Source organism: Salvelinus sp. IW2-2015, linkage group LG32, assembly GCF_002910315.2.
Source record: "Salvelinus sp. IW2-2015 linkage group LG32, ASM291031v2, whole genome shotgun sequence".
Taxonomy (NCBI): domain Eukaryota; kingdom Metazoa; phylum Chordata; class Actinopteri; order Salmoniformes; family Salmonidae; genus Salvelinus; species Salvelinus sp. IW2-2015.
Window position 1 is genome coordinate 9,068,176 of NC_036871.1, and position 27,802 is coordinate 9,095,977.

The 27,802-nt window shown below is 42.0% G+C and overlaps 1 protein-coding gene across 1 annotated transcript in view; it reads left to right on the top strand.

Annotated features, from left to right (window-relative positions):
- Window positions 1–8,091: 8,091 nt before the first annotated feature.
- Window positions 8,092–27,802, top strand: part of LOC111957247 (unconventional myosin-VIIb-like) — a 29,381-nt gene continuing 9,670 nt past the window's right edge. The window contains exons 1-34 of the mRNA XM_023978029.2: window positions 8,092–8,220; window positions 8,740–8,776; window positions 9,451–9,552; window positions 10,229–10,381; window positions 11,075–11,259; window positions 11,478–11,599; window positions 11,691–11,833; window positions 12,205–12,318; window positions 15,089–15,242; window positions 15,501–15,577; window positions 16,014–16,133; window positions 16,428–16,579; window positions 16,722–16,932; window positions 17,022–17,157; window positions 17,292–17,461; window positions 17,616–17,759; window positions 18,241–18,399; window positions 18,558–18,650; window positions 18,832–18,926; window positions 19,193–19,277; window positions 19,551–19,769; window positions 19,859–20,068; window positions 20,277–20,585; window positions 20,840–20,995; window positions 21,189–21,257; window positions 21,364–21,488; window positions 21,697–21,823; window positions 21,978–22,097; window positions 22,689–22,862; window positions 23,481–23,708; window positions 24,476–24,643; window positions 24,880–24,997; window positions 25,154–25,280; window positions 27,555–27,727. Of these exons, the coding sequence (XP_023833797.1) occupies window positions 8,759–8,776; window positions 9,451–9,552; window positions 10,229–10,381; window positions 11,075–11,259; window positions 11,478–11,599; window positions 11,691–11,833; window positions 12,205–12,318; window positions 15,089–15,242; window positions 15,501–15,577; window positions 16,014–16,133; window positions 16,428–16,579; window positions 16,722–16,932; window positions 17,022–17,157; window positions 17,292–17,461; window positions 17,616–17,759; window positions 18,241–18,399; window positions 18,558–18,650; window positions 18,832–18,926; window positions 19,193–19,277; window positions 19,551–19,769; window positions 19,859–20,068; window positions 20,277–20,585; window positions 20,840–20,995; window positions 21,189–21,257; window positions 21,364–21,488; window positions 21,697–21,823; window positions 21,978–22,097; window positions 22,689–22,862; window positions 23,481–23,708; window positions 24,476–24,643; window positions 24,880–24,997; window positions 25,154–25,280; window positions 27,555–27,727 (4,756 nt within the window). The 5' untranslated portion in view covers window positions 8,092–8,220; window positions 8,740–8,758. The remainder of the gene's footprint in view (window positions 8,221–8,739; window positions 8,777–9,450; window positions 9,553–10,228; window positions 10,382–11,074; window positions 11,260–11,477; window positions 11,600–11,690; window positions 11,834–12,204; window positions 12,319–15,088; window positions 15,243–15,500; window positions 15,578–16,013; window positions 16,134–16,427; window positions 16,580–16,721; window positions 16,933–17,021; window positions 17,158–17,291; window positions 17,462–17,615; window positions 17,760–18,240; window positions 18,400–18,557; window positions 18,651–18,831; window positions 18,927–19,192; window positions 19,278–19,550; window positions 19,770–19,858; window positions 20,069–20,276; window positions 20,586–20,839; window positions 20,996–21,188; window positions 21,258–21,363; window positions 21,489–21,696; window positions 21,824–21,977; window positions 22,098–22,688; window positions 22,863–23,480; window positions 23,709–24,475; window positions 24,644–24,879; window positions 24,998–25,153; window positions 25,281–27,554; window positions 27,728–27,802) is intronic.

The following is a 27,802-nucleotide window of genomic DNA, read 5'->3' on the forward strand; positions in this document are numbered from 1 at the left end:
TATTGGTTTACATTGTACRTGCAGTTAAGCAAATATGTATTAAGACCATAAATGTTCTGCAAATTGTAAGGTGCCAGTAGCAAGTAACTCCTTTAAACTCTTGATACCATGTTCAAACTCACCAATCACATGTTGATAAAGTAGTATATTTCTAACTAGTAGCTGTAACTCACTCCTAAATTTCTGTTTTGTCTTTGTGACCAGATAGGAATTACAATCTGRGTTTAAAAAAGAACAAATGTTTTTTTTCTTCAATAACTAATAAGCCTTTTTGCCTTTTTACTAAGTAATTACAATTTTGGAGTCAATTAAAGATGAGCAAAAACAACCCATTACCAGAGCTTTCTRTTTAGAGGGGGCTGTTTTTTGTTGGTGCGTTTTAAAAGCTTGTGATTGTCTTTTGTAATCGGGTCGCCGAGAGTAATTGAGTAGTGGGACTTTTAACAGGAAAGGGAGAGCTAGGCGGTCAGTCCACACAATACCTTCTTTCCTTTGCGCTTGTTTTACGTAATATATTCCATTCATTTTGCCCACGTAATCTATGCCTTACATGAAAATAAGTTGAGCTTTAAAAGGGTACTGCCTTTTCTGTTTCAGATGTAAGATTTAGGATTCAAGAATCTTTTCATTGATTAGATTTTTTTTTTTTTTTTTACTGCGCTCCCCGTTCCATTTGTGTAATGAAGGTCTACTTGCATTGCCTGCTCATGGTGATGCCAATGTATAGACTGCAGTGGTTGTCAATGTCTCAAACCTGTATATACAGGGTCCACGATAACAGGGTTATATTCAATAGGAAGAGAATGTAATGAAACCGTGAAACATGGATATACCACAAGAACTTGTCCAATAAGAAACTTTTTGTTTACCTTTGCAAAACATTTAGCTTAATTGTGCTCTACTGAACACGATCCAGGTGTTGTCCTGTGGCTTGGGGTGGGAGAACTGTGCTGTGTTAACATGTTATACTATCCAACTGGACACAAAATATTCATGTATTAGCAGTGATCACATAGGAATTAGTTTAAAAGTGTACTTGATGTGGCTGGCCCCTGTAAACCAAATAAACATCGGCTTCACTAAATGATTCTACTACTGTCCATTTTGTACCGTACTGAATTTAAAACATGATTCAACATTTAATAAAGGGCGTACCTATGTGAATTTTTACAAAATCAGTTATTAGAGGGCTCTTGTGCAATAAAGATGGAGACATTAGTGTGTTGAAATGGTAAAGCATTGGTATTTGTCATTCGACTTCACAGCAATCCCCACACCCTCCTAATCATCATTACAAGGAAGGAAAGTTATTAGTTATAAAGAACTGACTGTGCCCAAAGGGTTGTGACTATTGCGGTTAAAAGCAACAATGACTGGTTATGGTTCTCTTACCTGGGCTACCTTAGTTGAATGCACTAAATCGCTTTGGGTAAGAATATCTGCAGAATGACAATGTCATTTTAGAAAACTGACATAAAAATTTGGCTCATTTTGTGTTTTGAGATTAGCGGTATGCTGGCATGCCATAGTCGCTAGTGGGTGTCTAACTCTTTCCACAGTCTTCACATTTTGCTGCCTTAAAATTCTAAATGTTTTCTTATTGATCTACACAACCTACTCCACGTTTTCAAAGTGATCCATTTTTTTTATTGTCCAAATTACTAAGAAATACAAAATGAGAATGTGTTTATTGCGTAGGTCCAGTGCAGCCATTTTTATCTCAATGTCAAATAATGTCTGGGTTACAATTAAGTACCTTACTGTGATTGTTTTCAATTAAAATGGTCAAAAAGAAACMCAGCTTCTCAGCGAAGAGCAATTTCTCAACCAATACTTTAGCTAGGACTGTCTGGGAGTGGTCTGAGTTGGGAGGGGAAAACTGAAAACTAGCTTTTATTGGCAGAAAGGTTTGGTGCTCTTATTGGTCTATAAACTAATTTACCTCCTGGTCACCAGACAGTCCAAAACTCCATCCCACCAAACACCTCTTAAACTATAATGGCATTATCATAATTTACTCAATTTCACAGTATTATTCCAACCTCCGTGTGGAGATGTATACAAAACATTAAGAACACCTGCTCTCCATGACATGGACTGACCAGGTGAATCCAGGTGAAAGCTATGATCCCTTATTGATGTCACTTGTTAAATCCACTTCAATCGGAGTAGATGAAGAGACAAATACGGTTATTTGTATTTTTTAAGCCTTGAGACAATTGAGACATGTATGTGTGCCATTCAGAGGGTGAATGGGCAAGACAACAAATGGAAGTGCCTTTGAACTGGGTATGGTAGTAGGTGCCAGGCGCACCGGTTTGTGTCAAGAACTGCGACACTGCTGGGTTTTTCACTCACTAGTTTCCTGTGTGTATCAAGAATGGTCCACTACCTAAAGGACATCCAGCCAATTTGACACAACTATGGGAAGCATTTGAATAACATTGTACCAACCGTACACAACGCTTAGGGAAACATATATAAATTGTTCTTTGTCGAAATTGCACTACCTCAGTCAATTTGGTTGGGGATCATTGATGGACAGCAATATTCCATCCTTGTCGCAGATTTATAGAACTTTCCACTCAAAAACCTATTTTGGTATTTGTTTCACTAGTCCATTGTTGACATATTCCCAAAAATGTTTTGCTTGTCAGTACTCAAGTTTTCAAGGTATGCAACTTTCAAAATACTGTAATCATCCCTGTATGATACATTTTGCATCAGATAATGCAAAACACCGCATTATATGAATACACAAATGTTTGTCAGACTCACCAGAATTACTTTCCAAGAGGCGTTGTGTTCCTGTGTGGTCTAGTCTTAGTCCTACGTCCTGACTTAAATTTGCTTGAAAATCAGACAAGGTTTGAATATTGCTGTCCATCAGTGATGCCCAACAAAATTTATTGAGCTTGAGCAAATTTGTCAAAAACAATGGATAGAGTATGTTTGCGCAACGTTGGTAGAATATTACTCAATGATTCCCAGCTGTAATGGCTGCCAAAGGTGCTTCCACCAAGTATTAACTCTGGGTTGTGAAGATATACACAATCAAGACCATTAATAATTTGGAAAATGTTTTATATATTTCATTAACTTTGAAAATGTGGAATAGGTTGTGTAGATCCGTAGGAAAAAAATACAAATGAATCCCTTTTTAGATGTAATATTTAGGCAGCAAAATGTGAAGACTGTGCAAGGGGTCTGTAGACCTTCACTAAGTATTAACCCTTGTGTTGTCTTAAGGGTCAAAAATGACCCGCCACTATGTTTAACAGCAGAGAAAACCCCCTAAATGATCTTTTTTCGCCTTGAAATTTGTTGACTTTTCCTAGAGTGACCCCAACATTAGAAAAAGTGAAACATCGCCTTTGTTCATATTTCCATGAAAGCTGTACAAAGATTGTCTTAGGGTCATTTTTGACCTGGCTGTTATACACACCACAAAAACCACCAAGASACACACACACACACACAATGAGAAATTGAGATTGTGTGCTACTGATTGAACTAAACTAAAAACTAAAACTTCCTTGTGCATGTGCAGCATCTCCCATCCACGACCCCTCACATGACCCCTCACATGACCCCTCCACGACCCCAAACATGACTCAAGTTCAGAGGCTATTGTTTACTAATGGGGAATGCAGTCAGAGGCTATAAAGGTGCTGCAGATGACAGTACCCCCAGTTCTCTCTTTGCTGAAACCACGAGTGCACGTTTCAGTGTCCAACAGGTCGTAGATCTGATTTTTTCAGATGTCCAGGAGGAACAAGAGAACAGTGATTTAGAAGAGGAAGTATCTGAAGAAGAAGATGGGGAAGAATACAACCCAGAGCACGATACATCATCTTCAGATGAAGAAGAAATCTCCCAAGCTGAAAGAGAGACATTTTTGTCAAAGAACAGCAAAATAGCATGGTCCTTGTCACCATATGACAACCAGGACAGGGTGGCAGCACAAAATGTCATAAGGATGACCCCAGGGCCCACAAGACATGCAGTTGCCCATGCCCAGGACATCGCCTCAACATTCTACATGTTCATCACACCAGCCATCGAAAAAATCATCCTGGAGATGACTCATTTCCGTAAAGGGTTTCCATAAATATGGAGACAACTGGAAAAGAATGGATGAGATTGACCTGCGTGCCTACATAGGGCTGCTAATCTTAGCAGGTGTGTATAGGTCCCGAGGCGAGGCTACATGTAGTCTCTGGGATGCAGAGAGTGGAAGGGAGATTTTCCGTGCCACGATGCCACTGAAAGTCTTTGACAAGAATGCTACGATTTGATTACCGTGAGTTAAGACCTGCAAGACGTGTGAGAGACAAACTGGCGGCCATAAGAGAGGTCTGGGAGAAATGGGTGGAGCCATACCTCTACAACCCTGGGCCTGAAGTAACAGTGGATGAGCAACTGGTTCCCCCCTGCACTCCTCGCAAGAGGGAGAGGGGCCTTCTCATCAAAGTTTGCCTTCACCGCACCACCACTCTAGTTTCTTACCTCTAAAAATGAACAAGAATGTGGTCCTCCTGAGCACACTGCACAAAACGGCTGAGATCAGTGATTGTGAGGACAGGAAGCCAGCCATAATCCTGGACTACAACCACAACAAAGGAGGTGTGGACAACCTGGGCAAGGTGATTGTAACTTACAGCTGCAGGAGGATGACTGCCCGCTGGCCCCTGGTCATCTTCCATAACATCATTGATGTGTCCTCATACAATACCTTTGTGATATGGAACAAGATCAACCCTACCTGGATGTCTGATAAGCGGAACAAGAGGAGGGTGTTCCTGGAGCAGCTGGGAAAGGCCCTTGTAACCCCACACATTCAAAGAAGGGAGCGCCTCCCCCGCACAGCAGCCTCTGCAGCGCTTGTGAAAGCTGTTCAGGGGGCTGAATCTTGTCCTGATCCACCTGAGGCTGCAGCTGGGGCAAGCAAGAGGAGGAGATGCCAATTCTGCTCCCCAAAGAAGGACTGTAAAACAAATACTATGTGCTGTGTGAGAAATACATCTGCAAAGTCCATGCACACACACATGCATACTGTCCTACATGTGCTAATTAGAGTTGATTGATTATTTTATTATTTATTGGTGTTGTTTATACACCTTGTGGGTGGGGGCAATGGTTAAAAAAATGGGAGAAGACTAGTATTTTGTAGTTGAATTCCTCATTGTACAGTATATAAGAATATATCACTATGTTGCCAAAAAGGTTCAATACTATTATTGTTTCCCTTCAATAAAATGCATTCAAAACTATTTTCTGCACATTTCTGCTACTTCCTTAGGCTATACAAGTGCTATCTCTTGCTAAAAAGTGTATGTTTACACCTATGCAGTACCTTTAGCAATAATAATAATTAACCCCTACTTTAGTATAGAAAACAATTATGACAGGTGTGTTGTAATAAAAACATGTGGTGTCCACTGATTAAATGCAGTCTTTCTGAATTGTGAAGATGGAAAACCCAGATATTCACAAAGTTTCTGATGAATGACAAGTTGTTTCTTCATGCAAAATAGATTTGGGGTTTAAAATTCAATTAAGCTGCTTTATCTTAGGAGTTTAGTGAAGGCGGGTCATTTTTTACCCATAGGACAAGGGGAGTATACAGAATGTTAAGACTACACAAGGGTTAATATGACATAACCGTAGCAATCTCTAGAAAGGATGTATTACCCTATGGATACACAGCTCAGTAAAACGATACTGAATTGTGTAAACAATTTATCAAGATGGCAGATTGCCGAAATTGTTTTATCAGGGGTTTCGTAGACAACGGGGCTTTTTAGGAGATAGAAATGTGTTGTACAGAACTTACATGACTCTGAGATCTTTATATTTGACTCTGACATGATTGTGTCCGAAATATATAGGTATATATATCTGGAACATTGTCAAGGTTTCACCCTCATGAATCATGAGCCAACAGGGTTCCATGACATCATGGAGGAGGAGACAATCAAATGTAAGTTAATAAATTAAAGATTGTATGTAGCAACTCCCATGTATACACCCAGGTCTATCTGTATCTTTCCTCTGCCCCATTGCTCACACGCACTCATTTACTGACCATATCCACCGTGTACCGCTCCTAGAAACTCCATGCGAAGATGACTATATAAACTAGAGAATCCTCCCTGGAGATAAGCACAATATGAGCCTGATAAGATTATTTCGATTGTAGCCACTGACTGTATATCAAGGTGAAGGTCAATGGCAGCAGTGCACTGGATGAACCCATAGCCAAAATGGGTGTGGACTCGATCTTAACGTTGCGGCTTAATATATTGGCGTCTTGCAGTTTTCACAATTTCTTCTCAAATAAGTAGAAGTTTGAGAATTTTTTTTTTTTTGGGGGGGGGGGTCTTCACACCTTGTTATTGGATTTGGAACATTGCAGAGCACATTTTTTTGTTGTTGGGGGGAGGGTGACTTAAAGGGACAATCAGCAGTCATCCATTTTTGGACTGATACATGAATAATACGTACCCATTGATTCTTGAAGAATATAACTTACAAATGCTCAGTTCAACCATCGTACACTGTATCTCCAAACATGGTTAAAACTATCATTTTGATATCATTGATGATCAGTTCTTGCATCCATAACTCTGTCTATGAATTTGAGAGTGGTTACATTTCTCCAGCCACAACCCTCAGCTTTTTTAATTTAGAAAGTGAAAACAAATGGCATTGACAAAGTGAAAATAAATGGCATTGACAAAATGATTGGCACCTAGGAGCTAATGCTTGGTTGCACAGCCTTTGGCTAAGATAACTGCCTACAAACATTTCTTGAAGCCATCAAAGAGCTTGCGCCACCTTTCTACCGTCAATTTGGCCCACTCTTTAGTGGCAAACTGATCCATATCTTTTCAGACCTCTCCTTAGGTTTTTGATGGGATTCAAATCTGGACTCATCGCTGACAAATTTCTTCAATTTCAACTTATTTGGCMAAAAAATTGGGCATTTTTAAAGAAATGTGCGATTGTGCCATATTAGACCGCAACAGTATACTTACAAAGGTGAAAACACTGCATCAATTTGTGTATCAGGTTTTCAGCAGTAAAAAGAAGAACAGCTGACGTCATAGCTTACTTACAGTAAACACATTAGCTTACCCTGACCCTTCTTCAACCCATGTAAAAAAAATCAGTTCTTGACCTCTTACAAAGCTAATAAGGTCAGGGCAGTGACTAGAGCCACAGGGAGTTGTTCATTTCATTTAGTTTCCTAATTTAATTTCCTTCCAATAAGCAATCCAGGATATTGACATACCTTTATGATGTTCTTATCAGAGCTGGTTACATCAACTTCACTCATTTGTATGTAATATGACTCGTCTGGCGCCTCATCAGGTGTATATCACCTGTTTTGTTTTCTAATTCCACAATGAAATCTGCCCTCAATCTGGACCCCATTAGTTTCATATCATTTGTGTTCAGTGAAGAAACAATTACTATTTTACAATCATGGACAAACAATACTRGTTCCAGGGCACCACAGAGTTTAGATGTCAGTCTGGAGTAGTTTGCTGTTGCTCGGTGAGATGTGCTCTTTGAACGGGACACAGCGCTTGTTGTAGGAAATAAATGGTCTGTCAGTGTGTGTGTGGTGACGCACAAGTCTTATTATCTAGAGGGAATTCCTCAACTAATCGTTATCAGAGTGACACAGGCAGGTGTGGGGACCGGTCTCCCTCCTAGTACTGTATTAGATGGCTAACTATCTCAGTGATTTACTACTTAATTCGTGTTGTAATACTGAGACCAGTGTCATCTGACTTCAACCCATAGGTCCAAAGGGCACTCCCGTAAGTSGTCCTAGCTCACAAACTCTATCTAACATGTTCTGTAGTTGAAGTTGTAGATTTTTAAATATATTATTATGGTGTTTCCACTATTAATGGTTAGAAGCAGGCCCAGAATTGAAGGGCAAATTGAGCCAAACACATTAGGAGAATGAGTGGGTAGGAGGTGACTTTGCTCCTGTCTTCAGCTGTGAATCTGCAGCATGACAGATCAAAGTCAAAGTGCCATAAAGGAGATGTGTCAAGGGTACCACCCACTTCCTTGTTCCTTGTGGTATCCAGGTGGGTTGGAGTGAACGTCAGCGAACAAACAGTTGAGCTCCACAACAACTGCACAGGACTTACTGAAGGACTGGGATTTCAATGAGGACCATCACTTGAGTTGCTATACGTAAGATGGCTGATATGTTTTTTTGTGTGTGGTTGTTTCGGTGTAGAGTAACGATGTGCAGTCGTTTCAGTCACCCTTATAGAGTCGTTAGGCTGAACGGTGTAGAGTAACGATGTGCAGTCGTTTCAGTCGGCCCTTATAGAGTCGTTAGGCTGCTAACGGTGTAGAGTAACGATGTGCAGTCGTTTCAGTCACCTTATAGAGTCGTTAGCTGAACGGTGTAGAGTAACGATGTGCAGTCGTTTCCAGTCATGCTTATAGAGAAAGGTAGCAGATTTATTGACTTCAGTTCTGTATTGTTTCCCATGTATAGTATGTTGTTGGTATGGATGATTGTAATTATTGCGCCCCATTGTCACCATATCATCACCATTGGATCTTAAAAATGGAATGACAGCGAAGTCTTTCATACAACATTGAGAAGACACACTGAGATCACACTACGTCCAGACTTATGTAGTCCACAGATATTTTTTTTGATAATGCATGACTTTTGTCTTTCTTGTTCCTTGAATTTAGGGAATAGGAGGGTTGTATTATGGTGATGTTGAGAAAGGTAAGATCCTCAACATAATCTTTGTTGACTATTTGACCAATGTAACCTGAATGCCATGCTTTGATTATGAAGGTTTTTGTAATGTAATCAACACTTCCATTGCCTAGTCATTCTACGGTGAATCTCTGCCAATTGTGTCTGGAAGTGATCATCTAGGGTTTGGAAGTCAATGCCATTGACATTCATTTCAGGAAATGGCTTGAAATGGGAAATCCTTAGTCTTTTCCCATATCTGTTTGCGCTGCACATATAACAAGAGACAGCACAAACAGTGATCTTTAGCACACTTGCAATCTTGATGCTCCACAAATGATTTATTGGCTCTCATACTCGTTTACATTTGAGTCRTTTAGCAGACACTCTTACCCAGAGCGACTTACAGTTAGTTCATTCGTCTTAAGATACCGTGGCTAGATGGGACAACCACCTATCTCAGTCATAGTAAGTACATGTCTCCTCAATGAAGTAGCTCTCAGCAGTCAGAGCTAGTTAGAGGTGAAAGAAGTCAAGTGCTCGTGTTAGTTCGCGAAAGGCTCTTTTATTTATCTTTATTTTCACCAGTTTGGTGGAATTACAAGCACGCTACTTTCTTCAACTGAATTAAATGAAGGGTAAAAGCTGCATTCTTTTGATGTATGACCCTGACCATGACCCACTGTGCTCCTTGCTTTCAGGGTGAGTGGGTGTGGGTGGACCCTGGTATCGGGGTGCCCATCGGAGCCCGGGTCAAATTGACCGAAACTGGACACCAGCTACTGGTGGATGATGAAGGAAAGGTGACCATGGCATTTCTTTATTACATATATTGTGTTGAATTGTGTGTCTATTGTGTTTGAATATACTGTTGGTCTCAAATGTAAATGCATGTAACCTTTATTTAACTAGGCAAGTCAGTTAAGAACAAATTCTTATTTGCAATGACGGCCTACCCCGGTCAAACTCGGACGACGCTGGGCGAATTGTGCACCGCCCTATGGGACTCCCAATCAAGGCTGGATGTGATACAGCCTGGATCGAACCAGGGACTGTATTGACGCCTCTTGCACTAAGATGCAGTGCCTTAGACCGCTTCGCCACTCGGGAGCTCCAAATGAGCTCAAGATCTAAGTCATTACCTGTAGGGAATAATCTATTGAACTACTATATCTCATTGACTATAGAAGTTATGCACTCTAGAATGTTGACATCATGTCTTTCTACTGTACTTCCATAGACAATGATCTTGCATTCTGCTTTGGTCAGTCATACGGCAGTATAATGCCAAACCCCCAAACTTAAATGGATGGTTTAAAACCAAAGCCTAAGTTTTCAGTCCTTCAGACCTCAATAAAAGTTACGTTATATGTAACCAAAGATTTCTAACAAATCCTACATTGATGTCAATGGAAAATTTGCGAGAAAGTTCACATCGCACCGCCATATAACTTCCTGAATTGTGCTATGTCATTCCAGGAACACAAGCTCTCCCAGAAGGAGGAGGGCTCCATCAGGGTGATGCACCCCACCTCAGTGGAGGGGGTGGACGACATGATCCGCCTGGGGGACCTCAACGAGGCCGGGCTCCTCAGGAACCTGCTGGTCCGACACAGGCAGGGCATCATCTATGTGAGTCCCCTAATGGATTATAATGTACTACACCCACATGACAAAATACTATAGTGCGCTATGGTATGAATATTATTGTATTCACTGACAGCAAAAACACTACGTTGAATATTGTAGTATACTGTAGTATTAACCGGTACCTATAGTATAATACTGTAGTAAAATAAATCTGTAGTATATACTATAGTAATTAATGTAGTRTTTTTGCGGATTGTAGCATACTGTGAAAACGTGATCACATGTGAAGTGTTCCAAAAACACTATAATTTTGTGTGAAATCATGTGGTTTTTATGTAAGGGTGTACATTTCAATGTGTGCTTGTGAGTGTCTCTATGTATGAGCATTCATGTATGATGTGCATGAGTTTGTTTGTGTTGTAATCGGCAGTAGGTGGTGGTATGTGCATCAAATTGAGGGAAGTACTACATAAAAACTATTACATGATTGGTTGATGTTATTACACTATTCATCAAAAAAGTTGTTAAAGTTATTACGTTGACCAATCAACATTGTATTACGTTACCCAGCAAGTTATTACATTAWCTGGTTTTACTACTTAAAAAATAGAAAATGTATTACAAATAGAAAAGTTATTGCATTAACTAGTGTTATAACAGTAGCCGCTGGTACAGGGTGCTCCAAAAAAATGTGGGCGGCACAAGCCTAAATCGCTGTTATTGTGCTGTGTCCAGACCTACACAGGCTCTGTGYTGGTGGCAGTCAACCCCTACCAAGAGCTTCCTCTCTATACAGCCGACCAAGTGAGGCTGTACCACGGGCGTAGGCTGGGTGAGCTGCCCCCGCACGTCTTTGCCATCGCAGATACCTGCTACTTCAACATGCGCCGCCACAACCGAGACCAGTGCTGCATCATTAGGTGAGGCCAAAAGTACATCTATCCCAGACGGGCAACGTTCCGCTTTTGACTCCCAAGTCATTCGGAAACAAAAGGAAACCAAGGCAGAAGCGTCACATATTCCAATGTTGTGGAAGATGCTCTTTGGAGTGGTTCAGTTATACTTTTTATATTGACATTTACACTGGAATTAAACTGAAATCCAAGAATATGACACTCTATCTCTTTCTTCCTGTTAGTGGGGAGTCAGGTGCAGGGAAGACAGAGAGCACCAAGCTGGTTCTTCAGTTCCTTGCTGCAGTAAGTGGACAGCACTCCTGGATAGAGCAGCAGATACTGGAGGCTAACCCTATACTGGAAGGTAGGATCTCTTTACTATTAAAATATCTCTCTCCCACATTATCACAACTGTTGCTACCCATGACACACTTCCCATTTCTGCGTTCCCCCAGCATTTGGGAATGCCAAAACAATTCGCAACGATAACTCCAGCCGCTTTGGGAAATACGTGGAAATCTTCTTCAACAAAGATGGCGCCATCGAAGGGGCTCGCATGGAACAGTACTTACTGGAGAAGTCTCGTGTCTGCCATCAGGTGTGGAAGCACAGGCTGTAAAATCAAAATAATTGGAGAACCAGGACGTTTTGCTGTTGTCCTTATATTTGAATGAAATGTAGAAATCTCATAGCTAATTGCCTCAAAGTGAATTGATTTCAAAACTATGTAAACTATATCTCACAAACAACAGGTTTATCTCATTTAAGTCTGATTGACATGCTTTGTTCGTACTTGAAAGAGGACCAGATCCATTAATGGATTGTCCAGTAACCAGGCAAAATGGTGTAATGTCAAGAGATGTTGTCTCTCATACTCATTTACATTTTAGTCATTTAGCAGACACTCTTATCCAGAGCGACTTACAGTTAGTTGTAACACTACTGTTCCTTTTTACTAATTAACCCTAGGCCATGGAGGAGCGGAACTACCACATATTCTACTGCATGTTAGCGGGGATGACGGCAGAACAGAAGAAAACACTGTGTTTGGGAAATGCCGCTGAATTCAGCTACCTCAAGAGGGTAATAGCAACGCACTACTAAAACATCATCACTTACAGGTTATACCACTTAAAGTCATACATCTTCCTCATTAAGGACATTTTTACTGAGTACAACTAAGTTTTACTGACATCCTCTTTCCTGACGTCCTCTTTACAATGCTCCTAGGAAACTGCCCCAGAGCTGGAAAAACAAACTCACGTATGATTTATGATTTGCTTTAGGATCACCATTGAAGAGAGATTGGGTGATAGTAGCTGTAACTTTGTAGAGTGCTGTAGCCCCTAACAAATATGATTTGCTTTAGGATCACCATTGAAGAGAGATTGGGTGATAGTAGCTGTAACTTTGTAGAGTGCTGTAGCCCCTAACAAATATGATTTGCTTTAGGATCACCATTGAAGAGAGAGGTGGGTCGATAGTAGGGCTGTTGTGGTGACAGTATTACCTCCACACCTGCAGTCACAGTCATGAAGGCAGTCAAATTCCACATGACCATTTAGTCACAGTAATTAGGCTTCTCCAAGCTCTGATGCTGCTGATGRTCATTAGTAGCCTACCAAACTTGCCAACTGCCTCGTACTCAGCACTCTATTGTCCCTCTAATCACTCTGGCATCAATTCAAATGTAATCAAAAATCTAATCAAACACTTCATGAGAGCCCATGAGCTAATGTTGCGCAGCATTTCTATAGGCTATGCAATTGCACGAGAAAACAGAGTGATGGCCTCTRTTAAAGAGAGGAGGAACCCATCAGTTCTCTATAGGCTAGGCCTACTATATTTATTTCTCAACTTTCCTAATATTAAGCACATTGCTTCTCTTTACAACAGGAGTATAGCCTACCGTGAAAATTATAATGAACCACATGAAAAGCGTCCTCCATTCGCTATTTAAGTGCAGAGATGACATGTATTTTTTCCCCTGCCCCTGTTTCGAGACAGGTGCATGATAATGGTCCATTCTAAATCAAAACGAATGTCACACATATATTATTTTAGTACATGTAAAGACAAGATTAAATCAAGATTAGTCTGATGAGTGACAATATTAGCCTATCACTTGTRAATTATAAATTATCACTTGTGAATGATGCCCAGCGTCAGGCAAGAAACAATTACTTTTTAAACACTTTTTCGAATCATGTACCCTAGCCCATAGACCTATATGTTTTGATAAGGTTTGTATCACAACTAAAGTGGTCAAATAACTTATTAAAATTAAGCAGATTAATCCGCTTCTACAAGGGATGTAGAGCCTAACTGGCATACATAAGCAGAGTTTCAAGTTTGGGCAAGATCATTTTCACCATAAAAATKAAACTTTATAATATAAGCATTACATGCATAATTGCATTTGTGGTCACTTTTGATAATGGTGTTTTCCAGCTAATGGAACATTCGCACTTATAACCTACTGCCGTGTGCACATTGCTGCGCTTATAATTTGAAGAAATAGCCTAATAGTTTATCAACATTTTAAGCTAAACATTCTGATCTGTTGCRTCAGCGTCATTGCATAAAGACGTTTTTTTTTTTTTAAATGCTAGTGGTTGTATTAATTTGGGATTTATCGCATCCCACAACTGTCTCAGACTATGTTTGGAATATGTATTTCTCGCACAGAATAGAATAGGTCAACATTGTACTATGAGGGATGGTAGATTGACAGAGGCTAGTGCTTTTGCTGTTCGTTAGGCCTACTCATCTTGTTGGCTGACGAAAAGTAAATGTGGACAGTTCTTCCAATATCTTCAATATGCACCTTGGAATTGGATAAGGACGCGCGCAGTTGCGTCCTCAATGTGTCTGTCTTCACTTGTAGCCTGTGAGAAAGACCCAGTCACGTGATGGAGAGCCCGTGTGAGTGAGGGGTGCTTCGGAGCAGGCAGCACTCAGGGTGAAGGGCTTCAAAAGGCATGGATTTTTTTAGGGTGCATTATGGCCACACAAAGGGGATGCCGCCAGACAATTCACRGCATTATCAAGTGCTTCTCAAATTTTGAATGAGAGACTGACAAAGTGTGTACAGCCTTCGCAAAAAACAAAGCAGAACTCATGCCTTTCAAGCGACTTTTTTCTAATCATCATTAGAGTCGCATCATGCAGCCTTACAATGTATTAAAACTCAAAACATATAGCCCTAAGTTTGTAGAACAACTAAAGTTACATTAATAACTTAAATTAAGCATATAGGAGTACCTATTTCTTTGTTAACCTCTCAACACAGAATAGCCGAATGTGGGCACTCCCTCAAATYGTTTGGAGAAAATATCCTTTCTATTTTATTCAGCTTTGTTCAATTGTATTCTTCATACTATAAAATAATATAAAATAATGCCACGGAATTCTAAGCAAATCTTGTCTGCTAAATAACTAGTGTAGCCCACAGCCATATGGCATAGCCAGATCAGGGCCTAACATAAGGACAACTCAGAGTATGCTATTCTGTTCTTCTGAAATGGATTACATTTTCTTCATATCATGTTTCTTTAGACCTGTCTAAAATAAATTATGGATTTATTGTGAGGGTGTAGGCTACATGGATTTATTAGACTTTTTAAAATGTAGACGTTCCAAAGGTCCACATCAGTGGCTTGTATGGAAGCCAGGAGATGCTAAATGTGTTTTTGTTAATTAACGGTAATCACCGTGAGACCGATAGTTATTTGCTTGACAATCACCGGCTGTCGTGACCGCCACAGCCCTTGTTGATAGTAGCTGTAATTAAGTAGAGAGATGGGGCAATAGCTACAACCTACAGTATAACCTCTGACCCTGTGTTCTATAGGGTGACTGTATTGTCTGCGATGGACGTGACGATGCTAAGGACTATATCCGTATCCGCATGGCCCTGAAGATCCTCACTTTCACYGAGACCCACTGCTGGGAGATCCTCAAGCTGCTTGCTGCACTCCTCCACCTGGGCAATGTCAGCTTCGAAGGTGGGGTCCTCTCTGGGTGTATGACTCAGTTAATGTCTGAGTGTGTGATCTATGACCGGAGTTCTTAGGGAACCTGACCTGCGCCTTGTCATCCCCCCAACCCCAATGGCCAAATGTATTGAGACCCTGAAATACTTGAATGTTGAAAGGAAAGGGGGATGGATACTTAGTCAGTTGTACAACTGAAATGTTTGTTGTTGTTTTTTTCTATGTGAAAGCTGTGATTGACCAAGTTTTCTTTTGTTATTTGCCTTGCAGCCGCCATCTTGAATAACATGGAGAGCTCTGATGTCAGTTTGTCGGATCACTTTACCCTTGCTGCCAAATTGCTGGAGGTATGTATGTTTTTTGGCATTTTTATTCTTTGCTGGTATGTTCTGTAATAACTTATAAACTGGGATGTTCGAGCCCTGAATRMTTATTGGCTGAAAGCCGTGGTATATCAGACCATATATCATGGGTGTGACAAAACATGTATTTTTACTGCTCTAATTACGTTGGTAACCAGTTTATAATAGCAATAAGGCACCTCGAGGGTTTGTGACATATGGCCAATATACCACGGCTAAGGGCTGTGTCCTAACGCTCCGCGTTGCATCATGCATAAGAAMAGCCCCATACCCCCTCATGCCTTATTGCTTAAATATACAGTCGTTTATATATATATATTTTTTTACTTAAGCTTTATTTAACTAGGCAAGTCAGTTAAGAACAAATTCTTATTTACAATGACGGCCTACTATATACATCGTCTTTGTCTGTTTCCTACAGGTGCAGCCTGCGGCTCTGGCTGTGAGCCTGACCTACCGCTCCTTCATGACCAACAAAGAGCGAGTGTCCAAACCCCTCAACTCTGAACAGGCAGCCGACTCCAGGGACGCCTTCGTCAAGGTAATGAGGCCGCTCCTGTTTGAAGGTACCAAAGCAAGATAGACAATAGGCTATCGCCTGTAACAAGAGAGAAGGCATAAACATAAATATTCACAAAGGCACATAGGTCCGAATCCTTACTTGAGATCCGTGGGCGAATGGACGTAATTCAAGTTTTTCGCACAAGTCTTCCATTGACATCAATACATGATTTATTTGATTGTTGAGTTAAACATGCACATTTCAAGTTAGGATTTGGTCCATATTCTACTCAAGTGTACAGAATGTGTGTTGTTTGTGTCATGATTTCTTCAGGCGATATATGGCAAACTCTTCATCTGGATCGTTGGGAGAATCAACAGTGCCATCCATAAGACTCCCACCAACGGTCCCAAAAACGTCCGTAACTCCCGTAACTCCATCGGATTGCTGGACATCTTTGGTTTTGAGAACTTCGACTCAAACAGGTATGCCAGTCAATGTCAAATACTAATTTCCCTTGTCGTTTGTGTGTGCAACATACTCTTTGTATGTCCTTCATCCTCTCTCCCTGATGGTATATAACCAACCAGTCAATAACACAAACCTTTTCCCCATGCTTTCTCGCAGCTTTGAACAGCTATGCATCAACTTTGCCAATGAGCAGCTGCAGCAGTTTTTTGTGCGTCATGTGTTCAAGCTGGAGCAGGAGGAGTACACCAAGGAGGACATTGTTTGGAAGAACATCACCTTTAGCGACAACACGGACACCCTTGATCTCCTCGCTGTGAAGCCCCTCAACGTGTTGGCCCTGATCGATGAGGAGAGCCACTTTCCCAAGGTAAACAATCTCAAATTCCTCTAGTCAACCATGTTGCGGTGGCAGTCTGAATTGGTGAGGTTTGTGACAACCTTGAATGTTTCTTTCAGGGCACAGATGTCACCATGCTGAACAAGATGAACCGGACTCATGCGAAGTGCAACCGGTATATTCCATCCAAGAACACCCACGACATGGAGTTTGGGATCCGCCATTTTGCTGGGGTTGTTCACTACGACTCAAAAGGTAAACAGAAAAAAAAGGGATCACACCTATACAACATTAGTTGATTCGCTCAAACATAGGAGTATGATCAATTGGATATTGTCAAGTTTTTGGGGGAGGGGGGCACCATTTGATCCTGTCTGCTTTTCCTTCAGGATTCCTGGAGAAGAACAGAGATGCTCTTAACTCAGACATCCTCAAGTTGATTGACGCATCCACCAACAAGCTGCTGCAACAGSTCTTTGAGAAGGAGCTCTCTGCAAATGTGGTGAAGAACCTTGCAAGCAACAACAGGATCGTTATGACACCCAAGAGTTCTATACGGGTTTGTAGCTGTTGTTACTATTAAGATTCTGACTCTCATGCCAACTCCCATTAGCTACATCCACCAGTTTCTTCACGTAGCTTTCCTGCAGAGATAGTCACTGACAACGGTCCAAAAATCCACGCAGTTGATGTTGTGATTTCTCTCCCTGCAGGTGGCCCAGACGGACGGCAGGAGGCAGGTGTCCACGCTGAGCGGTCAGTTCCGTCAGTCCCTGGACTCCCTCATGAATGCCCTGTCCAAATGCCAGCCCCATTTCATCCGCTGCTTCAAACCCAACGACGATAAGAAGTCCATGGTGAATAAGGCAGCCATTTTGTAGCACTGGTCCAGATACAGGAAGACATGATTCATTGTTTTGTAGTACTGGGCCAGATACAGGAAGACATGATTAATCGTTTTGTAGCACTGGGCCAGATACAGGAAGACATGATTCATCGTTTTGTAGCACTGGGCCAGATACAGGAAGACATGATTCATCGTTTTGTAGCACTGGGCCAGATACAGGAAGACATGATTAATCATTTTGTAGCACTGGGCCAGATACAGGAAGACATGATTCATTGTTTTATAGCACTGGGCCAGATACAGGAAGACATGATTCATTATAAAATTTACGGTGCAATGTCACAATCGGTAGAGGTCAAACTCACACAAAACAGAAACCATATAGGTCGTTGTACAGAATGAAAATGGGACAATTCCACGAAAGTCCAATTTGTCCATACTACAGTGCACTCCACTCTACTAGTCAAGCTTAGGAATGTCTCTGTCTTCAGGTTTTTGACAGAAACCTGTGCATACGTCAGCTGCGGTATTCTGGAATGATTGATACCATCAAAATCCGGAAACTGGGATTTCCAATCCGTCACACGTTCAAACAGTTTCTGCAGCGGTACAGAGTGCTTCTGAATACAACCGTCTGTGACCCCAAAACTGTGAGACATATACCTTCATTATTTTGATGATGATGATGATGATGATGATGATGACAACAATGATGATGATATTTGTTAGCACAAAAAGCACCACGGTTACAATTGCTTTTAGTGGGGTGGTTATGGTTCCCAATATCCTTCTCCTTGTCCTAACTCAGGAGTCAGGAGCAGCCTGCTGCAATGCCATCTGCAAGGCCGTGATCACAGGACAGGATGGCTGGAAGATCGGCACGACTAAGATTTTTCTAAAGGTACAGTTATATCTACCACCCTAGACAACCACAAACATTGGCATGTTGTAACAGTAATGATGGAATCCCAAATGTCTGTCACAAGAAGCAATTCAAAGATGCTGGAATGATGACGGTAACKCTCCCCCAAAAAGGTCCATATTCACCCTCTTTAACCGGTTTTCACTTTCTTCCCACTCAGGATGCCCATGACTCCCTACTAGAGCGGGAGAGAGAGCGAGAGCTCAATAGGAAAGCCCTCATCATCCAGAGGGTCATGCTTGGCCAAAGAGACAGGTAAGGGATGAACACTGAGACACACAGCTTGGGCAGAACACAGGATAGAGAATGGGCGGGCGACGTGTCATACCTGACACAGGTTTGGGATGTTGTGGGACCTTACATAGCACACTGGCAGTGTTCATTGACATGGTGTTCTCTGTTATTCTCTAATACCCCAATCTAAAGCTTCACCCCAGTTACTTCAGTTGTTCCTATTGTAATACAGTAGTTGTTAACAGTCAGTGATATTCCAGTTTTGTTTAAATGTATTCCTCTTGTAGGAAGAGCTTTGTGAAGAAAAGGAGAGCTGCCGTGGTTATACAGAAGCGATGGAGAGGTTATAGAGAGAAAAAAGAATACAGAAAAGTAAGTCACTGGCAGTCAAGGTCTAGTAATATCACGTCAACATGAGCACGGTAAGGAGTCAACTCAGATACACTTCTGAAGACAAACTGAGATGATATCGATTCATTGCCGTAGCTTAGGAGTGCACGGTATTGTGCTGATGGAGATTTGCTCATATCTACTTTTTTATAGACTAGATCAACTTTTAACGTGTCTTTCGGTTTACTCTCTTTTGTTCACATTTACCTGCTGCTTCTGGAATCATTTCTACTCCTCTCTGTCTCGTTCAATCAGCTCCAGCTTGGCTTCGAGCGTCTGCAGTCTAAGATCCGTGGCCGTCTGGCCCGAGAGCTTTACCTGAAGGAGCTGGCAGCGGCCGTCACAATGCAGTCCCAGGTGCGCGGGTACCTGGCCAGGAAGAGTTATAAGAGCAAGAGAGAAGCTGTGACAGTCCTCCAGGCCCACACCAGAGGCATGCTGGCTAGGAAGACCACCAACAAGATGAAGACCGATGTGAGTTCTGACATTTGAGAAAAGTGGGTTTGTGCACCTGTGTGTGCAATTGTGTGAGTTCAATATAATAATGTGTGTGTGTGTGTTAGTTCTTCCTATCTGCCCAGGAGCGGGAGGCGAGGGAGCGGTCAGCCGCGGAGCTCCAGCAGAGGCTAGAGGACGTCCTCAGCCAATCACAAGAGGCTGCTGCCAAGCCGGAGCCAGTCAGTGAGCAGGAAATGGTGGAAACCATGTTTGGCTTCCTGCCCAACAAAGTGGCAGTAGGAGGACGGGAGGGACCAGCTCCCGAGGGCTTTGAGGTTAGGCTCACAACCAATGGTTGATCTCCACAGTATATCAACATAGGCTTCTTGCTCAATGATTAACACTGCTAATAGAATGACCAAATTCACCAAATCGTTTCTTCTCATTGAAGAAGCATTAWACTATTTTACATTCTCTACAACTTAAAGATATTTTTTTTTTTTTTACTGAGTATCCAACTGCACTCTCCCTACCCGTCCTCAGGACTTGGAGAGAACGCGGACCGTCCCAGAGGTGATTGAGGAGAGCCGAGAGGAGAGTCCAGTAGAAAGCCCAGCTCCGGTAGTAAAACAAGTACCAGTACCAGCATTAGCTCGGACTGTACCAGCTCCAGAACCAGTACCAATCGCAGTACCAGAGGAGCAACCAGTGGTGAACTACGATGATGAGAATGAGGAGTTCTCCTTCACCAAGTTCAGTGCTCTGCACTTCCAGGGCTCTGCTACCCACAGTCACATCACCCAGAGGCTGCGGCAGCCCTTGCTCTACCACGAAGACGAGGGAGACGCACTGGTGAGTACTCAATATCAGGCTTCAGTGTGGTAATCTCAGAGGAATCCAAAGCAAGTATGACATTTGTCTTCCTCAATAACATATCCCATATTATCCTCATTTTTCTCTTTGTGTACCGTACTTTCTCCTCTCCTTATTCCCTTTCCTCTGTTTTCCTTCCTATTATCTTTTATTATTTTTGTTCCTCACTTTTTTTTTCTCCCTTTCTTTTTTCTTCCCTTCCCCACTTTCTCATCTGCACCTCTCCTCTCCAGGCCTGTCTGACAGTGTGGTGGATCATACTGAGGTTCATGGGGGACATAGCTGAGCCAAAACTGATCAACCAGGAGCCCTCCGCCCCCACTCCCATCCAGAATAACCTGGGCCAGAGGCAGAACAGGAGGCTCAGCAACCTGGTGGGCCTGGATCAGGTACTGTACATTAGGACTTGACCTCAAATTCAATTCAATCTCGTTCAACATGACTTTATTCATCCCTGATTGTCATTTTACATGCTTCCAATGGGTTACTGTTGTTACTGAGTTTTTGCTGACTGAATTGACCCACTATAACAGTTTGCCAGATGTCTAAATATAATAGATGTCATATCCATTTATCCATCAGAAAATACTAAGGAAAAATAGAAAGAAACAAGGAACGGGGAATAGAAAAGCTTCGACCATTATAGAGGAGGTATGCTACATAAATATTATTTTGTCCTAAGAACAAAAATTAAGCGGAATAGCCATGATGCAACAACACAGGATAATTGGCTTTTTGTGCTTTTCACCTCCTCCAGTCAGAGACTATGACAGAGGAGAAAGACATTCTGATTGGAGAGGGGCGCACTTTGGATCGGCCAATATCCGACCTTGAAAAACTGCATATTATTGTTGGATACGCCCTATCCAGACGAGATATAAGGTACCAAACCGAATTACAACATGTAAACAATGTTACCCAGAAATGTCCCAGTTATCAATGTCTAGAAAGGTGATTTGCTTTAATACCAAAACTGTTCAATTCAGAACTGATTGTAGATTACAGCTATAGTTGCAATGCAAATGAATTGGATCCACCTAAACTGATAGATATCTACTTGAGCCCTGTCTGTCCTTGTTTGTCCATGTAGGGATGAGATCTATTGTCAGATCATTAAACAGCTGGTGAACAATAAGAACCAGAAGAGTTCTCTCAGAGGCTGGGTCCTCCTCTCTATCTGTTTGGGCATCTTCCCCCCAACAGAACTCCTTATGCAGGTCAGTCTAAAGTTGTCATTTTTGAACTTATGGATATTCTGTATGTCTTAAGGCGCTGTGTTTTTATTCATAATCATTTTATGCATAATCAATCAATTACATACACTGTAATTATATTGTGTTCAATTCTATTCTGTTTGATTCTATTCCACAGTACCTGGAGAGCTTCCTGGGCAGAGGACCAAGTAGCTACGGTCCGTACTGTGCCGAGCGTCTGCGTCGCATCGTTGCCAATGGGGAGCGAGGTGAACCACCCTGTTGGATAGAGCTCCAGGTAAGACACAACATCCGAGACATACAGATACTCATCTCCCTTCTGACACAATGCAACAGAGTGGGGGGGGGGGGGGGGTAGGCCTGTCAGGACTCAAATCCCGGGACCTTTCGACTGTCGATCCAACACCGTAGCCAAAGAAGCTTACATCTCTTGACATTGTTGCTAGGTGTGGACTACTGCTGCTGTCAAGCGGTGTCAGCATTACAGGTCACGGACAGTATTCTTGACTCGGGTTTGGTAAGACGGCAAAGAAACAGAAACATACCGGCACCCACACTATACCATGAGAGGTTGCATCAGAGTTATCTGGGGGAAAGCTGCTGAACTACAGCTATATTAACCATTGTTAATGTCTGACCTGTAAAATCGATCCATTCTCTGTTTTTGCTCTGCCAACATACCTTTATGGCGGCGGGTTCAGCCTTGTGTGCAATTGGCAAATAAAGCGATCTTAGTCTTAATCTTGTGACAGTGACTGTATTGGTAAGGAGACATATACAGTATATATACAGAGCATTATGGGTACTGTAGTAGTGCATCATGCCACAAGGACTACTTCTTACAACGCCTCCATCTTCTCATGTGTAGGCCGTCAAGACCAAGAAGACCACGCAAGTGTCTGTGGCCTTGATGGACAGCCTTAGCGTCAGCCTGCCTGTAGACTCAGCCTGTACCTCGGCCGAGGTGTGCCAGGCTCTGGCCAAGAAAGTCAACATCAAGGACATCTACGGATTCTCTCTCTACATCGGCTTCTGTGAGAAGGTGCAAATCAAATCCAATCAAGTTGTGTTTGTCACATGCGCCGAATACAACAGGTGTAGACCTTACAGTGAAATGCTTACTTACAAGCCCTTAACTTCTTAAAGCGTTGTTGGTTAAGAAAATATGGATAATAATTAAACTGCAGCAGTAATATAACAAGCAAGGCTATATACAGGGGGTACCGGTACAGAGTCAATGTGCGGGGGCACCGGTTAGTCAAGGTAATATGTACATGTAGGTAGAGTTAAAGTGACTATGCATAGATTAAAAACAATGTTTAGGGGAGGAAACCCCCAAGGGTTTTGGGCACACCTAGCCATGCAACTAAAAGAAGTACACATTAACAAAGAAGAGACATAATGAATACAGCAGTGTCAATAGGTTATCTTCATATTCGCTTGGCTAGGGGATACATTACTGTGGTATCCTGGTTCTGGGCATCGTGCCTTCTGGATTGAGATTTTTATTGTGTCAGTTGAATATTAAGAAGGAACATTTAAAAAGGATTTTGAAATTAGTCTTAACATCATTTGACTACCATTTATTAGCATATTCGCTAGCTTTCAGAACTTGCATTGGCTAGCCCCGTAACATGTTTTGTCACTGTTCTGTTTCCAGGTGTGGTCCCTGGGCAGTGGCGGGAGGCACGTGATGGACGCCATCTCGCAGTGCGAGCAGGAAGTGAGACGGAAGGGCGAGGAGGAGCAGCACGCCCCCTGGAGACTCTACTTCCGCAAGGAGCTGTTCACACCCTGGCATGATTCCTCGATAGATGCAGTCAGCACGGATCTCATCTACAGACAGGTCATCAGAGGCCTCAAGTCTGGGGAGTACCATTCTGAGAAGGTGAGCCCACCCACCCAGACGATGTGGATATCATATCACTGATACAGCAATGGTGTAATTGTGAAAGTGGCCTCCACGTCTCTCTCGAGGTAGATTGACTATGAACCAAGCGTGGATCTTAGGAGTCACATTGTTTCACTGAACTCTATGTGAAAAGTCATGAAAGAAAAACAATTACCACTATTGTTGAAAAAAATGAAGATATAAAGACTGTTTGGAGTGGATTATTTATTGTTTTACCCCCTTTTCGTGATATCCAATTGGTAGTTCCAGTCTTGTCCCATCGCTGCGACTCGGGAGAGGTGAAGGTCAAGGGCCATGCATCCTCAAAACACAACCCTGCCAAGCCGCACTGCTTCTTGACACACTGCTCGCTTAAGCCAGCCGCAGCAATGTGTCAGAGGAAACACCTTCAAGCTGGCGACCGTTGTCAGCTTGCAGGCGCCCGGCCCGCCACAAGAAGTCGTTAGAGCGCAATGGGTCAAAGAAGCAGTGCGGTCAAATCCCTGGCCGGCCAAACCATCCCATAATCCGGATGACGCTGGGCCAATTGTGCACCGCCTCATGGGTCTCCCAGTCACGGCCGGCTGTGACACAGCCTGGGATCGAACCTGGGGCTGTAGTGACGCCTCAAGCACTGCGATGCAGTGCCTTAGACCGCTGCGCCACTCGGGAGGCCTGAAGTGGAAATTCTATTAACTAAACAAGACTGTCTTTCTTTATAATTGGACCTAAACAGATGTTTTATTTTATTTTTTGTCATCCAGGAGGATGACTTTGTGCAGCTCGCAGCAATGTACTACTATGTGACGTTTGGGTCTGCCATCAGTGGAGAGAATGCCAAGAAGGTGGTGGAGGAATGCATCACTACTGAACTTATTGAGACCAAGTCACAAGGGAAATTGATTCAGCTGGTCAACGCAGCACACACACAGGTAAACTGCTACTCACTGGTGCAATAAGTAATGGCGAGACAATTTGTATTTTTAAAAATCCTGCAATTAAATTTGAATTAGTGTATGTTATCCCAATCAAGTATGGTAAAGTTAAGTAATGTAAAGCAAAGTAAAGTAAAAAGTTAAGTTAAGTTACTGTTAAGTTATGTAGAGTAGAATAAAGTTGATGCCAGACAAGATGTATCAACAAATAATCATCCTAATCATTCTTACAGGGTCCTTACATAAACAGCAGAAGGAGCACAGACAGCGTGAAGGGGGACGTGGTTGACTATGCTCGTCAGAAATGGCCCATTTACTTCTCGAAGTTCCACGAGGTTACGCAAATGTCCGGTAAGTCTAACAGGAATATGTCTGCAATAATGTAATAGTTGAGGTTGGTTTCATTTCACATGATGAACCTTTTACAGTAGCTGGTTTACATCAGGCAAAATAGAAATGTTCTTTGTTAAAGATGATTTTATTACTAAGGTATTTACATATCCACAGGGCCTCCTCTACCCAAAAGCAATTTTATTGTGGCCATCAACTGGAATGGGATCTCCTTCCAGGATGAGAAAGAGAAGAAGCTCCTTGAGCTGTCCTACCCAGAGGTGACTGGGGTGAACAAGTCCAGGTATGGACAAGGCCCTGTTCAAATATTTCAGAAATGCGTCCTTGTTTCTTTCCTTCCTTCTGTTAGGTTCTAATTCTCAGAGTAAAAAACTCAACAGACATTATGAAAGCTTAACCTCTCTAGGTGGGGTGGGACGTTACCACTGGCCAACATCCAGTGAAATTGCAGAGCGCCAAATTCAAAAACAGAAATACTCATTATAAAAATGTATGAAACATACAAGTGTTATACATCGGTTTAAAGATTAACTTCTTGTTAATCCAACCACGGTGTCAGATTTCAAAAAGACTTTACGGCGAAAGCAAACCATGCAATTATCTGAGAACAGCGCCCAGCAGACAAATCATTACAAACAGTAACCAGCCAAGTAGACGAGTAACAAAAGTCAGAAATAGCGATAAAATTAATCACTTACCTTTGATGATCTTCATATGGTTACACTCACAAAACTCCCAGTTACCCAATAAATGTTTGTTTTGTTCGATCAAGTCCTTCTTTATATCCAAAAACCTCAGTTTTGTTAGTGCGTTTTGTTCAGTAAAACACTGTCTCAAACAACATCCAGTGAAATTGCAGAGCGTGAAACTCAACAAAACAGAAATTCTCATAATAAACATACATAAAAGATACAAATGTTATACACCAGCTTAAAGATAAACTTCTTGTTAATCCAACCGCTGTGTCAGATTTCAAAAAGGCTTTACGGCGAAAGCAAACCATGCGATTATCTGAGAACAGCGCCCAGCAGACAAATCATTACAAACAGTTAGCAGCCAAGAAGAGGAGTAACAAAAGTCAGAAATAGCGATAACATTTATCCCTTACCTTTGATGATCTTCATATGGTTGCACTCCGAAGAATCCATGTTACACAATAAATGTTTGTTTTGTTCGATAATGTCCCTCTTTATGTCCAAAAACCTCAGTTTTGTTGGTGCGTTTTGTTCAGTATTCCATTGGAACAAAGCGCGGTCACAAAAGACAGACGAAAAATCAAAAAAGTACCATAAAGGTTTGTAGAAACATGTCAAACGATGTTTATAATCAATCCTCAAGTTGTTTTTATCATAAATAATCAATCATATTTCAACCGGACAATATCTTCGTCAATAGGAAAGGAGAAACAAGAAAGGCGCACTCCTGGTCACGCGCTGGCTTCATGTCTGGAAATTTCCACTGTCCACTCATTGAAAGTGCTGTTTCTCCCTCATTTATCAGAGTAAAAGCCTTAAACAATGCCTAAAGACTGGCGACCTGTTGTGGAAGGCATAGAGATCGTGAACTGCGTCATAAGTCTTTGTATGGTGGATAGGCTTTCAATGGAAAAACAGGCATTTCAAAATAAAGGCACTTCTTGGATGGATTTTCCTCAGGTTTTCGCCTGCCATGTCAGTTCTGTTATACTCAGACATTATTTTAACAGTTTTGGAAACTTTAGAGTGGTTCCTATCCAAATCTACCAATTATATGCATATCCTAGCATCTGGACCTGAGTAGCAGGCAGTTTACTTTGAGCATGCTTTTCATCCAAAATTCAGAATGCTGCACCCTACCCTAGTGAGGTAAACCAAGTTTATTATTCCCAGAGGATCAATACAGCTGCATTAGACAAACACATTTTCACACAGCACTGATATTTAACTATGCCGAGTCTCCTCCTACACATCTGAACAGCCAATGCATCTCTGTTGCTAGACCGAACCTTAGCGATATCTGTTCTTCCGCACTTCATCTGACCTGACCTCTGCCCCAAAGTGCTCACTCCTCCCCAACTCACGGCTGTTATGGTGACTGGTACCAGACTGTGTCTCTTCTCCTCCCAGAGGATCCCTGATGGCTAACAATAACATATCCTGACATAATGTAAACGTTAGACATGAATAAGTATATTTTATATTCTCAGAACCCAACACTTCAAGTGATCACTGATCTGAGTTGGTTGGATTTGTGGAAGCAATAGAGGGCTAAATGTACTTTCACCTATACAATCACTTATAGATCTGTACTTACCTCAAGGAAACAAGAAAGGATCCATTTGTTAAGTTTTCAAACAGGGCCCAGAATACACAATCCAACCTAGTTTTCTACAGTGGCAGTTTATTATTCAGTTGTCAAGTAGTGGTGGTCATCACCGTTCACATACTCCCTCATACCGACACCCGATCCACCATGAAGTTATCACATATATTTCACATACACTTCACACGTTTCACATACACTTCACATGTTTCACATACACTTCACATGTTTCACATACGTTTCATATGTTCCTCAGTGATGACGGCAGGATCGACAGCGGTCAGTCTGTGAGCCTGGCCACACTGAGAGGGCAGTTCCTACTGCAGTCTGTGGATGCAGGAGAGATGGCTGACCTGATCCAGTGGTACCTGGAGGGCCTGAGGGAGCGCTCTGTCTACGCAGTGGCCCTGCAGGACGTCAACAAACAGGGTTAGGAGTATGACGATGAATCACTTGATCACTCACCTCACAGCTTAGATTTGACTGATTCTGGATAGGTTTGGC